The 17,612-nt window shown below is 38.0% G+C and overlaps 1 protein-coding gene across 1 annotated transcript in view; it reads right to left on the bottom strand.

The window, feature by feature from the left end:
* The window catches only part of LOC149267227 (bidirectional sugar transporter SWEET2a-like), a 46,829-nt gene extending 45,053 nt beyond the window's left edge, over positions 1 to 1,776 (bottom strand). Inside the window, exon 1 of the mRNA XM_089410544.1 lies at positions 1,481 to 1,776. Within this exon, the coding sequence (XP_089266670.1) occupies positions 1,481 to 1,776 (296 nt within the window). The remainder of the gene's footprint in view (positions 1 to 1,480) is intronic.
* Between the last annotated feature and the right edge of the window lie 15,836 nt (positions 1,777 to 17,612).

The raw sequence follows: 17,612 nt of genomic DNA, 5'->3' as shown, positions 1-17,612 counted from the left end.
CACTTTCAAACCCGAATCCAATATCTGACATTGTGTCATGGTGAACAGATATTGACAGTGATGGTGCTGCAATCATATTGTGTTGGTACTTCTCCCCAAGATTAAAATTTGGTTGGATGGTAATGCAGGTGGCTCCACAATAACATAGTTTTGGTTGTGGTCTAATGGTTAGGTGAAAAAATTGGTCCTCACTAATTTTATGGTTTACTTCCTAACAGAATTATGTACCCCTGAGAATTACTCCCAATACAATTTCTTAAATTGAAAAAAAAAATTCCATAATAACACTTTACAAGTTCTTTCCTCCTGCAAAACACCAGTCAATCAAATTCAGATTTAATTCCTATGTGGTGTTGGTAAATTGCAAATGCCAAGGTGTACTGCCCAAGAAGGAGTTTGTATTGCGTAGTGTTTGAAAGTAATGAAAATTATTTTTTTTTGGTCTGTGAACCCATATTTTGGTTTAATGTTACTCTCTCATAAAAATTAATACATCAATGTGTGTTTGAAACAAATGTCATGAAGTTTTAGTTTTTTAGTATGAAGTCGAGTGTCTGGAGCAAGAATAGTGGCGCAACACTGTAAAAACGAAGTGTTAAAAGGCCTCCGAAAATATGGCATTTGTATTTTACTGTGTTTAACCAGAGTTGCAGCCTCCATTAATTCCCTTGGGGCTGCCCATCTCCTTTTTTCTGACAGATGACTCCACAATAACACCTTGGTCATTAGCTTTTGCGTTTCTAACCGCTTGGGACTACCAATCCCCTTCCTTTTTGACAGAGTGTTTTGTTACATGGGAACAGTTTAGACTTTTGGGCTTTTTTCAACTTCCCAGCATTTGATTCTGAGGCCATATTTTTCCTGGTGAGGTAAGCATGAACAACAAGAGCAAGGCCAGGCTTATAAGAGAATAACAACCGACCTAAATGTTTCCTTCAATATTTGATTCAACAAAATATCTTCTCTTCAACGTACTTGAAATTGTACCAAGAACATTTATCAGCAGAGGTATGGCCAGGCGGTACTGTTGGCAAAGTTGGTGTACGAATCCCATCAAATAAGTAACAATCATCAATAGAATCATCAAAGAAAATTAAATATTTTTCCAAAGAGTTTTTAGAATAGAGTAATTTAATGAAGCTACAAATTTTTCTGGAAAATAGTAGAAAATTTGGTCAGATTTTGATCAAAAATCAAGTAGAAATTTTGGGAAATCTGGTTATAGCTTTCAAATTTCAAGATTTCTAGTGTTAAGGGGTTTTGATAGTGCTGAATACATTTCCACCATAAAAAACCATGTAAACACTCTTATTGTTAGATTTTTTTGAAAATTGTGCCTCCATAATCAACCCCAGAATAAAATGACCTACTCGAGGTGTGTCAAAATTTGACTAGTTTAAATTTGTTCCCTAACAAAAATATCTACATCAAAAACATGGAAGTCTGAAAAATATGAACCCAATACATCTTCCCTACTAACAAGATGTCATAAAGATAACACTGAAAAGTGACCATATACCGACGAAGTAAAAGAACTACGAACAAGCACTTTGCAATTGCCACGGATGTTGTCTTGCATTTTGCAGATCTGGTACAAGAAACAATGTGTGCACGACTGCGAAAGATTGCTCCCCTATAATTACTTTTGTTGTTGTGGCCCTTTGCAGTGCCTAATGCATGAGACTGCCGCTGGTTAAGTGCTGCCCGGTTTAAAAAATGAAGAGTATATGCTCTGCTTTTCCAAAATTGAGACAAGCAGGATACATTCGGCTCCATTTCGATATACTTGGCTACTGCACGCTGATTCATGGGAAGCAGGGATGGATTTTAACAGATAATTTGCTATTCCAAAATTGAGACAAGCACGATACATTCGGCTCCATTTCGATATAGTGGCCACTGCGCGCTGATTCATGGAAAGCAAGGATGGAATTTGACAGATAATTTGTGTGTTATGGGGTGATTTGCCTGTTACATAAAATTAAAGTTAAAAAAATTTGTTGAAATTGTGAAAATGAACCCTCATAGAAAGCTATCAAATTTAATGGGTGAGTCTATTTCAAATTCCAATCCTGATGGAAAACAATGCAGGACGATTAGCTCGGCAACTTTTTCAAAGGGAACTTCATAAAAGACGCTCATCCTTAGTTTCGAAAGCCCTATGGCCTAGGGATTGTATGGAGTCTGTGCAGACAAAAATGAGCCCACCGCTTCGGCCATAGTTTGTGCAATCATTTCTATTGCGCGATCAGATACCGCTTTGTAGCAATCTGACCATGGTAGAATATCCATTGGGAACGAAAGGTTAGGGTTAGTCATGCTCATTCTCAGATGAATGAGGACGAGCAGGTCCATAATAATCCCACCATTATTTGGTAATTTTCGTTTTGCCTACGAAGTCCATGTACTTTTCCTGCAAAATTTAAAGGAATAATGGGGATTGGGGACAAAGCTCGCTGAACTGTAGACCATCCATTGATTCGATGATGCCAATCACATGAGCGGAATCATACCTTGTTATTGGCAATGCGATTTGTTCTTTACAAGTTATTCAACCTCTAAAATCACGTTGGACCATACGAACTAATAGTGCTAGTAATGAAGTGTCAATAGTATTGACAAATGTTTAATGCAGAAGAATGTCAAGGGGCTACTTAGTGTGATTATTGGAATCTGAAGTATAACTAGCACACAAATTTCAGGGTTTTTCGTTATACTGCCAAAAGTCGTGAATTTTGTTACAACGCACCAATATGGAGGTGAATTTTGTTACAGTCCACAAATATGGAGGTTGTGTGCAGGTCCAATGATGCTATTGTTTATTTTTCATGGGTGCAACTTTTCTTGTCGTTGATATTTTGATTGTAAATTTCATCTTCAACATTGTTTTACCTGCATCTCCAATGTGGGTGTTCTTGTTCTTCTTCCATTGTTGTTTATTTTTTGATTTTTTTTTTGCTATCAATTCATTGATGATGCCCTTGCTTCAACCTGATCTACCTTTTTGGTGAAATTCCTGTTATAATTTTCAGTTCCTTTTTCATGGTCTCCATTATAATCTTCAAATCTTTTATCACTTTTTTATTCTTCAATTTTTTGAAATATTTCAAATACCACTGTAATATTCTTTTTTATTATTTTGCTAAAATTTCTTAGAATTTATTACAACATATATTTTTGTCGTAAATACTAATAAAATATAGAATGCAACACAGATCCATAAAAATTACAAACAAGATGCAAGAAACCCAATTTTATTTTATTCAAGAATAATTGCCAGAAATATATTACATAAAGTTTATTTTTTTTAATAATAATTGGTATAAATATACTAAATAGAAAACCTGAAAGATATATTGGGTTTCTGGTTCTCAGACTTATATAATATAATCTCTAGCAACTCGGTCCACCAACTCAACCCTTCCAAGATATAATAATTCGGCGCTGTGAAGCACAACTAACGACCTCCAACCAGTGTTATAAGGACTAAACCAAACCGGCAGATTCAAACCGGTCTTATCACTTTGAGGCAAAAACCAGTTCAAACTAGTGACTTGAACCGTTTTTGTTTGGCTCGATACGGTAAAGTGACATATAACGTAGCTAGTGGGGCTTGTTTTCCTTTTTTCCTTTTAATGTTTGTCTTAGTTGGGCACTAGCCCAAAATAGGTGCCTAATATTTAAGCATATGACCCTACTATTTCTATGCATTTCATGGTAATGTTAAATTCTTAAAGTAAAAGGATGAAAATGAAATCCTTTTACTTAAATTTTTAAGATTACCATGAAATGACTCAAGATGGTTGAGAGTGGCTTTAACCTCACTGGATTTCTTGTGGAGAAAGTAGAATTCTAGATCTCACTCTAAATCCAAGAGACTTAACAGTTTTCTAGGATTTCAGGATTGGGGGGTTTGCATCGCTACATCAGATTTTCTTATGTACAAGGGTCTGGAACTAATATTTAATCAAGAGCACCAAGCATATACTTGATGTTAGTGGCATTAGTTGTTGAACTCCTTTATCATGAGCTTACTAAAAACAATACCCACCACTCAAACAAAATCTTGACTCGACATGTTATGATTTTTCTATCTTATTTTAATGTTTAGAGGGTGATATTGATGATGAATATCCCAATATAGGAAATGATTTTGATGATATGTAGATATTTCTTGTAGTATAATTTTTTTTGGATGTTAGAGGTCATGTGGAGTTTGTTTGTTGATGTATTTTCTGTTTAGAGATGGATTGCATTCAGTGCTATTTTGGTTATGTGCACCCTTACATGCTATATAAATGAGAACTTTTGCTTATTTGTGTATAAATGGTTTGGATTCATATGGATGCACATGAATATATGTTTTTATTTAAAATTTGAATATTCTATGTGTTTTTGGTTGATTGATTTTTTGGTCCATTTTTTTACCGGTTTCCATACGGTTCTAACTGTTCTTAGTCTGCGGGGTCTACCGATTCAATGACTAGTCTCGTTTTGATAACTATGCCTCCAACATAATAATTGTCTAGGGCGTGTCTTTCAACATCGAAACTAAGAAACATTAGCTATGGTGTGTATTTCAACACCGAAACAGGGAAATACAATGAGGGTTTCTCTCTCCCACCTTAAGCCACAAAAGCTCCTTATTAGAAAATCAGAAAGGCAATAAAGATTTTCTTGTTATTGATAATTACTTGTCATGTTTCTTATTATTATGATTCTTTATATCTTGTTTGTTTAGTTCATCAAGAAATTATGAAAAGTAGCAGCACATAAAACAATAGATACTAGATGTAGGTACATGCTAGGGAAAAACCCCATTCGAGGGGAAAACCCAGTCAAGGCAGTACTTCCTTTCAATAGTATTCTTTGAGACTCTTCACCCTAGACCAAGACCAGACCTTCCCTCCACACCAAGTCAGCCTCCCAGAATTTTGACCTCTTCCCAATAATTTCGACTATGCAACAACTTACAACCACTGACAGCTTTTGGTAACAGTGAAACTTGGAAGACTTTGATCTCCCAATCTAGGGCACAAAACACACACACACACAGAGAGAGAGAGAGAGAGAGAGAGAGAGAGAGACCAAAATTTTGATTTTCCTTGTCTCCTTAGACCTCCCCAAACTCGCATTCACTTTGGCTTCTCGGAAACAAACTTCACACCTTTTCCCAACTACAAGAGAACTTCGCACTTCTGCCCAGCCACAAGAGATTTTCGCACTGCTTCTAGCTACAAGAGAATTCCAACTTGATGAGAGAATGATGCTCCAAATGAATTCGATGGCCTTCCCTTTTTAGGCTTCTTGTGGGGTCGAATAGGGTCCTTAGACCGACTTGATCTTCTCTTAGGCCGACGTGGTGTGGAGGTTCCATAATTCATATTTGACTCAATACTTAACCTTTTTACATGATTCAAAAGCCTAAGAAGGTTCTCTTTAAATGTACAATAATTCTGTAGACTCAGAATAAATCCTAGAAGTCTTCATTGGGAACTTTGGCCTAAAACATGGTGACCCAAGCATGAAACACATACTTTAATAAGTCACAATAATAATAATAAAATTCTTTTCTTTATTATTTTACAAGTACATTGCATAATGACTCAAGTACATTATTGAAGACCAAACATAGTTACATTTTCCAACACTCCCTCTTCACTAGGGAGGTATTCATAATGTACAAATACAATGGAAGATCTCAAACTATATGAACTATGAAGAACTTTAGGCACCACAATGCCATGGACTAAATTCCTAACTAGGGAAATCTAGTCACTCAACAGTTTAGGCACTACAATGCCATGGAATAGATTCCTAACCAAGGTAATCTATCTAGGTGGGACTAAGATGGACTCAATATTTCAACCCTTTAGGTACCCTTAGGCTTACTAGCTAACCATCAACCCAAAAATATAGGTGTATATCCAAAACTGAGCTCAATGACCAACACCATCTTTCCAACTTCGGGACTTAGACATCAACACAAAGTGTCATCCATATGTCTTCCGAGGAAATGCTTCACTCATAAAGCCTCAACACCCCTTGATCCAGCAGATCAAGAATGAACAATCTCTCCCAATCAAACTGATTGGTAACCAACATGCTATCAAATCCTTCGAGATATTCACCTGTACAAGCACAACCCCAATCAATAATATACTTTCACATGTACATAAAAAAATACAAACCTTTGGGGTCTTTCAACCAACTAGATGTTGCTTCTCAAATTTTCACAGTAGGACTCTCAACCAAATCTTTGACAGAAGATTCCTCAATTATACATTTCTACTTCCCATGCAACAACATATCCTCTGAAATTCATTCTTCAATCAATACCAAGCTATGCCCTCCCTCTCAACCAGGAAGCATCTCTTCATCCAGACTCCCTCTTAATCTAGGGAGATCTCTTCTCGTCATGCTTCCTATGAGAGATCAACTTCTTCTTTTCAATATCGGAGAATATTTCATGGATTCCAACGATTTCATCAGAGTTATCATCTTCCTCATCATGCTTATTACATCAACAAGCATCTTCACGAAGTTGAAGATTATGTACCTACACAACTTAAATAGAAAGTACAACCAAAACTATAGAAGCATGATGTTAGCCATATCAGAATCACGTAAGCATTTCATATTTATACATATCATATACCCAAACTCAATTAGAAACAAGAGACATATACTCTTCAACATCTTGCTAGGGACTTTTGTCACACACCCTAGACTACATCAGAATACTTCTCATTCCATCTAGGGTTTTAAAGTTTCTTCCAAAGGTATGAGATACCTTCCTTCAACATATATAAAACCCTAGAAGTAATTCACACAAATATAGATATGCAAATCATCTAAAAACCTTTAAAAATACATATGTTAGGCTTCTTCACTAGGGATTCATACAAATCCTAGATTTCATACAAAAGAATCCTTCAAAGTCAATCATAGCTTAGTCATTAACGTGACCAACTTCCACTAGGGTTAGTTCCAACCCTTAGATTTTCAACCAATCATCAATCAGTCACTAACATGACCAACTACCACTAGGGTTAGTTAAAAACCTTAGATTTCTGATCAATCATCAATCTCAACCAAATATTCAAATTTCAACAATCTTTCACAAATCTCAAATTATCATATAGTCATCATATATCCAAGATTTCTACTTCGACTAAGGTTTAACTCCAAAACCATAGAATTCCAATTTCACAATCTCAACAATCTTACACAAATCTCAAATCATCATATTTCGGAGATTTTACTTTGACTAAATTTTAACTCCAAAACCCTATAATTACACAATCTCAAGAACCATTAATTACATAGATCTCAGATTTTTACATTTCACACTAGACAATTTCACTACTAGGATTTAACTACAAAACCCTAGATTTTCATTTTTTCAACAATCTTTTAAATAGATTTCAGATTGTTATATCACTCATACTAGAAAATTTAACTTCACTAGGATTTAGCTACATTTAACCTTACATTCCAAATATCATCATCCTAGAATCTTAGACAAGGATTTCCATTAAATCTTAAGACTCATGGCCGTCAATGATTAGGTCAACACACATATATAGGAATTCATAATCATTCATAAGCATATCATATGTCCAACAATAAATACATCTGACCTAGACCAAGCTAGGGTTTTGACAAAAAAATGACATATCTATACAAGCCTAGATTTCATTAACACGCAAATATATTTCATATCATGTGTTAGTTAAGCCCATCTTCACATCAATATCAAATAAGAGTTAGACACACAACAACCTTGATTACACTAGGGTTTTATCAGACAAATACACCAATGCCAAGGAAAACATTTCTAAGACATTATAGAGGTCTTGCTCACACATTCTACCAAACCCTAGCGAGCTAGGGTTCCAATGTAGAAAAATAGAAAACATTACATTACCAAAACTTCAAAGGTTCTAGGATTTATACCTTATCATTCAACCCTAACAAGTTAGGATTTCCCAATCATCCCAAACATGACATCATCAATAAAATTTCAACTAGCATTTCACAATATCCCTAAGCAGTTTAGGGTTTCAATAGTTCAAAATAGCATACGCTTTGGTTAGGGTTTTCTAGAACCTGTCTAGGGTTCTACATAGTCAATCAAGAATATGAGAGGGGTGGGTAGATTTATTAAGAGATGAATCACCCAAACAAGAATCAATAAGATTCAATATAGCTAGTCATAACAAAGTTAGTAATAGATCATCAAATTAATAATCCTTTCAATCAATGTATTCAAAGCATACCTTTGTTTCTTGACTAACTTTGTCTTTGAGAGATTCTCCTTCTTGCAAATGTTTTCCTAATCAAGACAATAGAGGGAGAGAGGTGATTAGTATTTAATATAATCAAAATTAAATGAGTACATGAATCCAAAAATGAAGAGACGTGAGATACTTATCTTTGAGAGTTATTGGGGGCTCCCTCCAAAGCTTGAGGGATACCTACAAACTTGAAAGAAATACAAAATGTATTTTCCAAAAATATGTTAAAAATCTATAAATTATAAAACATATAGAAAAGATATATAAAATTACAAGCAAAGGAAATAATAGCATAAGTCCCTAATGTCGGGTTCCTCTGTTATGATCTTGACCTGCGAGAAATTCCAGAAGACCAAATATGTGAAGAAATACAACCCAAAACATAGAACAAAATGAGAAAAACAACAAGTATTTTATTATTTAGAGATGAAAGCAATGTTCACTTGCCTCTTCGAGGGGGCAACCTCCAACAGAGTAGAGCTCGATTACAAAATAAGACTCGATATATCTCAATGGGGAGTCTTTTTCCTTTATATAGGATTCAAACATACAATACCATGGGTCATTACCATGCTTATCTCAATACCATCTATCTAATACCATGGCCCATTTGCAACTAATTGTGGTCCCTTTCTTGAATGCGGGTCAGCCACTTACAATTATTAATAGGGGCTTTATTGACTCTTTGACTAACTATAACTATGACTCAACACTATTACATAACTAGAGGGATTAGGGTTGGACCCTAACATGCCCTCCCCCATTAAAAGCAACCTTGTTCTCAAGGCTGAAGCTGTAGAAACTGCTGAAGAATAGTGGATGGTTCCCAGGTCACATCTTCTGGAGAGGTTTCTTTCCACTTGACAAGGACTTCCTTGATCGTGCAGCCGCACAGATGTCGTTCTCGCGTATCTAGGACCTGTTCAAGTTGGAGCCAATGTGAACCTTCTTCATCCAATTCAGGTAGACTAGTTTGAATTCTGTAATTATTCCCGACCACTTTCTTGAGGCATGATACATGGACGATTGGATGGATTTTTGAAGTTGGTGGCAAGGCCAGCGTGTAGGCTATTGCTCCAATGCGTTGAAGTATTTGATAAGGTCCGTAGAATTTTGGAGCTAATTTTTGGCAACCCTTTTCTTTTAGCAGTGTTTGCTTATATGGTTGTAGCTGTAGGAATACCTGATCCCCTTCTTGAAATGTGCGCTCTAAACGATGTTGGTCTGCCTATTGCTTCATTCAATTCTAAGCTTGATGGAGATTATATTTGAGACAGGCTAGCATGGCTGCATGGTTCTATAGGAGTTGATCCACTGCTTGCACCTTAGAGAATCCAAGGATATAAGAAATAGGGGAAGGTGGGAGTTGGCCATACACTGCTTCATATGGAGTCATCTTGGTGGCTTCATGATAGTTAGTATTATACCACCATTCAGCTAAAGGTATCCATTGTACCCATTGATGTTGCTTTTCTGAAGTGAAACACCTTATATATGTCTCCAAACATTTGTTGACTACTTTAGTTTGACCATCAATTTGGGGATGATAGGAAGTACTTAGTTGGAGTTGGGTTCCTTGTAGCTTGAAAAGTTATTTCCAAAAGGTACTAGTGAAAGTCGAGTCACGAGAAGATACAATGGAAGTGGGCATGCCATGCAGTTTAAAGATCTCGGCCATGAAAGCTTGAGCCACCAAAGTGGGGGTAAATGGGTGGGGTAGAGCGAAAAAATGAACATATTTAGAAAGTCTGTCCACAACCACCATGATGACTAGTTTGTTGCCTGACTTCAAGAGACTTGTAATGAAATCCATAGAAACATCCGTCCAGATGGAGGCAAGGATGGGCAATGGTTGTAAGGTGCCTGGTAACTTGACAGTTTCTCCTTTGTGGCATTGAGACACATCACATTCAACTACAAAGGTAAGAATGTCAGTTTTCATGCCAGTCCAAAAGAAACAACGACGAGTGCGAGCATAAGCCTTATGAAAGCCTGCATGGACTCCAGTGGGAGAAGAGTGCAACTCTTCCAAGATGCACGTTTTGAGGTTAGATGTCGATGATATAACTACTCTATCCTTGTAGCGAAGAATCTCATCCTTCCAAGAGTAGCCATCTGAGGAATTAGGATCTGCTATCAAGTTATCAAAGAGTTGGGAGAGAGAGAGGTGTGAAAACCTTTCCTTGCAGGCTTCTTCAAGCTAATTTGGTATGGGAAGAGAAATTGATAGCAGGGTGCTTTCATCCTCAAATTGGCGTGATAAAGCATCCGCTACTACATTGTCACACCCTTGTTTGCAAATTATCTCATAATCATATCCCAACATTCTGGCTAGCCATTTGTTTTGTTGGGGCGAGGATAGATGTTGCTCCAAAAAATATTTGAGGCTTTGATGGTCCCAGATGTTTCCCACTCAGTTGTTGGCTGGTGAAAGATAAGGGTCGACCTTCCTGCATTAAAACAACATCAATACCAGTACCTAAAGCATCACATTCAATCACAAAAGATTTAGTGAAGTCGGGCAGTGCCAATACGGGAGTGGAACACATGGCCTGTTTGAGAGCCATAAACACATGTTGTGCTACATCAGTCCAGAGGAATGAATTTTTCTTGAGAAGGTTAGTGAGGGGTCTATCAATGTGACCATAAGTGCGGACAAATTTGTGATAGTAGCCAGTGAGACCCAAGAATCCCCTTGAACTCTTCAATGTTTTTGGTTGGGGCCAATCTTGCATTGCCTGTATCTTTTTGGGATCCACCAAGACACCTTCACAACCCACAATGTGTCCCAAATACTCAACTTCTTTTATGCCAAAAGAGCACTTGGACAATTTGACAAATAATTTGTGAGTCTGGAGTACTTCCAAGAGCAGGTGTACATGCTAAAGACGTTTTTCCCAGGTTAGGTTGTAGATGAGAATGTCATCAAAGAAAACGAGGACAAATTTTCTGAGATATGGTTTCAACAAGTGATTCATGAGGCTTTGGAAAGTGGATGGGGCATTACAAAGACCAAATGGCATGACCAAGAATTCATAATGGTCGTCATGAGTTCAGAAAGCAGTCTTAGGAATGTCTACTTCTTTCATGCATATTTGGTGATAGCCCGAGCGAAGATCTAACTTAGTAAAGAATTGCGCACCATGTAGTTCATCAAGCAGATCATCAACAACTGGGATAGGGAATTTTTCTTTGATAGTGAGCATGTTGAGGGCCTAGAATTCCGGACACATGCGCCATTCCCCATATTTCTTTAGCACCATGACCACTGGTGATGAATAAGGGCTGATGCTAGGATGAATAACACCGGATTCAAGGAATTCCTTGATAATTTTTTTCAATTTCATTCTTTTGGGAAAAAGAATATCGATATGGGTGCACATTCGGTGGTTGTGCCCATGGGACCAAAGTGATGCTATGATCATGTTCCCCTCTAGAGGGTGGAAGGTCTTTAGGTTTGTCAAATACATGCTAGTGATGGTTTAAGACCTGTTGCATCTCAGGATGAATATGAGGAGTAGTGGGCTCTATGTCCTAGATGGCATTAAACTGGGCAATAACTCCATGATGACCCTTTTTTAACAACTCTTCCATTCGATGCGAGCTGATGATAGAAGGAGCACCTGCTTGGAGTCCATGGAGGGTATGCATGTGGTCATTCTACATGAAGCTCATATATAACTCTCGGAAATCCATTATGATTGGGCCTAGTGTGCAAAGCCATTCAACACCCAAGACAATGTCAAAACCACCCATGTTAATAGAGAACATGTGGGTCTTTAGGTTGTAGTCTCCCATCTGAAGTTTGATGTTTTCGCAGCAGCCTTCACATTTCATTGGCCCCCCATTAGCAATCTAGACCTGGAAATTAGAGACTGCCCTGACAAAACAATGAACAACTTCGGTGACTCGATGATGGATACAGTTATGAGTGCTCCCGTTATCAATCAATACTACTACAGGGCGATGTTTAATAAAGCCTATGATTTTGAGAGTTTGGGCCATAGAAATGCCTACCAAAGCATGTAGCGAGATAACTGGTTCCCCTGGCATAGCTAGGAGCTCATTGTCTTGTTGGCTTTCCTCAATTTCATCCTCTGGTCCCTCAAGGGGTGGGGCTTCCTCAGATGAGCTGTGATCAGTAACATCAATTTGAAAGAATTTTAGTTCCTTGCATTTATTCCCCAAGGATTATTTGTCATCACAGTAGTAGCACAATCCTTGTTTTCTTCTTTCAACCATTTCTACTAGAGACACCTTTTGAACCTTACGTGTTTGGGTAGGCCCCTGAGCCTGGGTGGGGCGTCCCTTGGCTATGAAATTTGGACTGGGCAGCTAAAGTACGTTCCACTTCGATAACCTTGTTGCAAGCGTCTATTCATGTAGGTGGGTGGTGCATCCGGACATGTGCTTGGATGGCTTCTTTGAGACCACTTATAAAACATTCCAAGTAGAATTCATCTCCTAGACCTTCTGTGTGGATGGCCAATGTCTCAAAGGCTGCAATGTATTCTTTTACTATGCCTGTCTGTTGAAGCTTAGTAAGATGACCCAAAAAATTAGAGTCTCTGTTAAAGCGGTCACAAAGAGATTTTGAGAACACCTGCCAAGTTATGTTCCCGGGATAGCATTTCCAATGCCACTGCCACCATTGCCATCTCTCTTGGTCCAAGTAAAGGGCTCCCACATGTAGTTTAGTTTGATCATCTTGGATATCATTCAGAAGGAAATATTTTTCCATTTGTGCTACCCATATTGTCGGATTAGAGCCATCAAATTTATACATGTCCAGCTTGGGTGGCCGAGGGTGGGAATGTTGGTGATTTCCATGGAAGTGAATATGATGGCTAGACTCTCCTTCTGTTGAAAATGCAACAAGATGATGGAGTTTAGTGAAAAGAAGTTGCCTTCACTAAGTGGGCCCACAGGCTATTTTTGGCGCAAAGTCTATTTTTAGACATATGGATCATGGTCTATGAGTTGCAGGATGCTATTTATGGCTGATTGGTCATGTTGGTAAAAATAGATGGACCTCTATTTTTAGACATATGGGCGGAGTCTATTTTTAGACTGCAATAAAAAAATAGAACAGTGGAATATTATTAGCTCTTAATAATATTTAGACTATAAACATTATCTTATCCTCTTGCAACACTTCAGTTCGAGCTATGGATGTGGCACATGCAACTACAAGAAGGAAATATGCTTTTCCTATGGGTTAATTGAGCTATTGCATGATGGACTTCAGTTAGACTCAAGTGATTGAGTTTGGTGGAGTTGATTGAGGAGTTGATGGAGTTGTGTTCAGTTTGACTTAGTTGAACTAGTTATGTTTAGTCTAACTGCCAAATACACTAGTGATGAGTGATGTGAATTAATTATTAATTAATTCACTAATTATTAACTCATAAATCAACTAAAGAATACATCAGTTAGCTCAGTTCATGGACAGTTCAGTGGAGACAAGTGTTAGAGGTGGGTGAAAGGGTGAGACTACTATCAGTTGTGACTATAGCTATGCATGAGATTTGCACAATCATTGATTGAGATTTCCAATGAGGATTTCGCAATATAAGCCAAGGGAATTCGAACTTGGATCTAATCTATTCTCAACTTGGATTGCGCAGTAGAGGCAGGCAAACAGTGGAGGAGATTTGAACCCGTGACTTGTTTAGATCTGAGCTAGTTTGTGTGTAGCATGTGGAGATAGTACTGAGTACTTGTGAGGAGTATTGTACTATGTATTGTTACATGTTCTCTATCATTATAATATACAGATAGTTGGGGGTTTTCAGCTGTATGCTTTCCCCATTACATACTGTGTTGATATGTGTGATTGATGTTTCAATGTGCGCATGCGATTGTTTTTTTTAATTTCGCAAATTGATGATCAATGGTAGAGGAGGTTACGTGTTATGCATGCATTTCGAAAATAGTGTATAATCAGGATAATCTCTGTGAATAAGTGTTATATTATTCAAATTCCTACATGGTATCAGAGCGAGGTTGATCATCAGATCTATTATTCAGAAAGTGATTACATTTTATTTCTTCAAGCAGAGTCTGTAATCGGGCCAGGTAGTGTTGTTGGGAAAAGTATCCAATTCGGAATGCCCCTATCCCACTCTAAGGTGTGATAGTGCCTGAGCAACAAAAAAGGTAAACTAATTGAGTATTCTTCTTTATGAAATGTAAATGAGGAAGAAGGATCTAACTAACCTGTGTCTTCCGCTAGTTTGTCGATCCAAATCACTCCTCTCTTCAGTAGCTCCCAGCTTCTTGCTCCTTCACCGGCCCAGCTTCACCGAATTCCTGCAAGATCACAAGAGAGAGAAACTACACAAAGATACAGATATACATTCATAAAAAGCTCAAGATCAGATTAAGCTAAACATGTAAGCATAACAAAACATCATTGATACACAACATGTAGGTGAAACTCAAATAGTTTATTGATAGAATAAGAAAGTCCAAGAGGAGATACAACCAAGTGAGTTCCGATCTAGCATCTACCTCCCAGCAAAGGAATCCCTTCCTCTCCTCCAACAAAGCATAAATCACCCAATGTACTAATCTCAATCTCAAACCAACAACAATTCTCTGCAAAGTACAAAATTCCAGCCTCCTGAACCTCTGGGTGAGAGATCCATATATAGATGTAAGCAGAGAGGATGAGTCAGCTTATGTTTTGACTTATGGCTTCTCTCTGTCAGTTCTTGCTTCCACTTGGAGGTTGAGAGCCTCTTACTCATCACCAGTCGAATTCATTGAGGCAAGTGTCATTGGAGAAGATTCTGGAAGCTTCCAGGGTCTTTCCACCTCGTTGAATGAGCTTGCCATTTGTCATTTCCCGCTCAGCGCACCCTGGTAGTGCTTCCACCTGCGTTGCAGTGCACCTAGCCAGTGTAGCCTCTGCATTTCAACGCAGGCAGCTAGTGGAGCCTTTAAATTGATCCTGAATTGACTGTTTCTGAGTGGTTTTTGGTGGAGAACTTCTGGGAGAAGCTGTCATTGGTTGACCTTGTTCCTTTAGGAGCTGTAACAACATCTTTAGGGACTTTGGATCCCTTGAATTATGGACATTTCATGCTTATAGCTGTAAGGCACAAAAATGTCTATAACAGTTGCCCCCTAAAGTATGAGGTTGTTTATCGGGTGAAATGCTTTATTAGGAGGATCCGAAGTTCATTCAATGCTGGGAGGAGACCTGTAATAAGATACAATACAATACATTATTTTTCATACTGTTTTCATGATCTAGCTGAGGCGGGCATTCCCATGCTCAGCTTTATAAATTCATTTTTATGTGCATAGGACAGACAATTGTCTGATGATAGACTGATGATCCTGCTGAAATCATCATCCTTTGGTGGGATGATTGTCTGTGCTGCAATGTTGTACATGTCAATGTCTTTATTTTTCCTGAATATATATCGCAACCCGGATGGATGAAACTAGATCTGGGGTCTTCAAACTCATTCGATCTTCACTCTAAGTACAAGTCGATCCATGTGAGAAATTTTCTGAAGTCGAACATGGAAAGACATCGCTTGATTACCGGTCAATGATGTAAACCGTTAACAAGCGCGAGAGGAATCACCGATAATGATAATGACCCTCAAGGTACTGCAGTACAATTCACGTGGTGTGAATAAAGGACTTGGTTTCGAACACCACGCAAAATCTTTCGGTCGAAGGTCATTGATGTATACCTGTCGCCAGAAGTGAGAAACTTGCCATTGAGGCATGCAAGCTTCAAAGTACTGAAGGGGTTGTCCCTAGATCAACTTCTTGGATAATGAGCTGATGTCGACAAGAAGCGATCCGTCAAAAGAGGGCCTTAATGTATCCCACATCAGTGACACGGAACAGAGCAAATGATTTTGATGGAGGTGAAAACGATCTGATGATATATGGTTCAGGGTGGCGGTCATGAAAGAATGAAGGATAATGTATGGTAGTGGATGGGACACGGTTGACTTCTCTGGATGACTTCTCTTGAACATATCGGCGACACTTGTGTAAAGGATTGGTAGCATTTACCCCAAAGGTGGATGGTATGGCGAGACCATGGCGATGTGACCGGTGAATGAAACAACCCAACCCGACTCTGGCACAGAGTGGAAGTGTCATGTTCAAGAGCGACTTGCTACCAATAAAGTTCTTTGAGTTTCTTCCCAATTTTCTCCAGTCATTGCTGACCAGTACCTCTTAATTTTTGTCAAGCTTGAGGAGGATAACATATGCTTGTTCTATAATTTACCCTTCGGGCAAACCCATCGCTATGTTTTAACGAGCCTAGCGCTAGTGAAACTCGTTCTCGTCTAAAGACAAGTTTGTCACTATTTAATGTTTTTAACGAGTCTAACGACAAAGATAACTCGGTCCTTTTCATTTTTAGAGAGTCTGAAAAGGTACGTAAAGTCAACTCCGAAAGTCCTTTTTCGTCATCTAATCCCTTAAGTCCGAAAAAGTATAAAGCAATACAGAAGGGATGAATTTTCGATAGTTTTTACGAGCCGAACAAAACAAGTGCTCGATCTTTTTGTGCAATAATTCCTCAGGTCCAAAAAGATTAAAATCTAGAGGAGGGATAGCACTTCCGGTCACTTTAACGAGCTGGAAGGCCAAAACTCGGCAATCTTTTCATATTTTACGAGTCAGATGAAAAGAGCTTAAAGAAGACTCATCTTTTGAGGAACGAGTGATAAAACGGGTTAGCAGCTGATTCCAGGTAAGGGTTGGAATTTTCCAATCACGGCAGTGTCACAAGGATGGCTAGTGAAATCACTCTTCGCAGCTGTTCCTAAAAATGGGTAAACAATCAAATGGAGGTGAATGATCGGCCAATGGAAAAGTGGAGGTGACGGTGCAAACACGACCAAGGCTTTAATGGCTGATAATGTTACATTCACAGTGGTTATTTATCGGAGGATTGTTCATTTTTTAACGAGCTTAAACGCGGGTTGAAACACTTGCTCGATCTTATGTTTATTTTTTAACGAGCATGAACTATGTGCTAAAACTGCTCGATCTTATGTTTATTTTTTTAACGAGCATGAACTATGTGCTAAAACTGCTCGATAACATGGTCTTGTTTTGATTTTTTACCATAAATAGCTTTGCCTTTTCAAAGATAGTACTGTACCCTCAATTGCTGCATCAAACTAGTTAGAAATGAATAACATTTGCTTGAAAATGAGATTAAAACACTAATATTTCACTTTGAACTATGTAAAAATCTATTAAAAGTGTTTTTACCTCTCATTTTACCATTTCATTTGAACTTGGTTTGTTGGAGCTTTGGAGGTG

The sequence above is a fragment of the Pinus tabuliformis genome, chromosome 6 (assembly GCF_031772625.1).
Source record: "Pinus tabuliformis cultivar Carrire ecotype Pingquan chromosome 6, CPIR1, whole genome shotgun sequence".
In the NCBI taxonomy this organism is placed as follows: domain Eukaryota; kingdom Viridiplantae; phylum Streptophyta; class Pinopsida; order Pinales; family Pinaceae; genus Pinus; species Pinus tabuliformis.
This window is presented reverse-complemented; position numbering and strand designations above follow the sequence as displayed.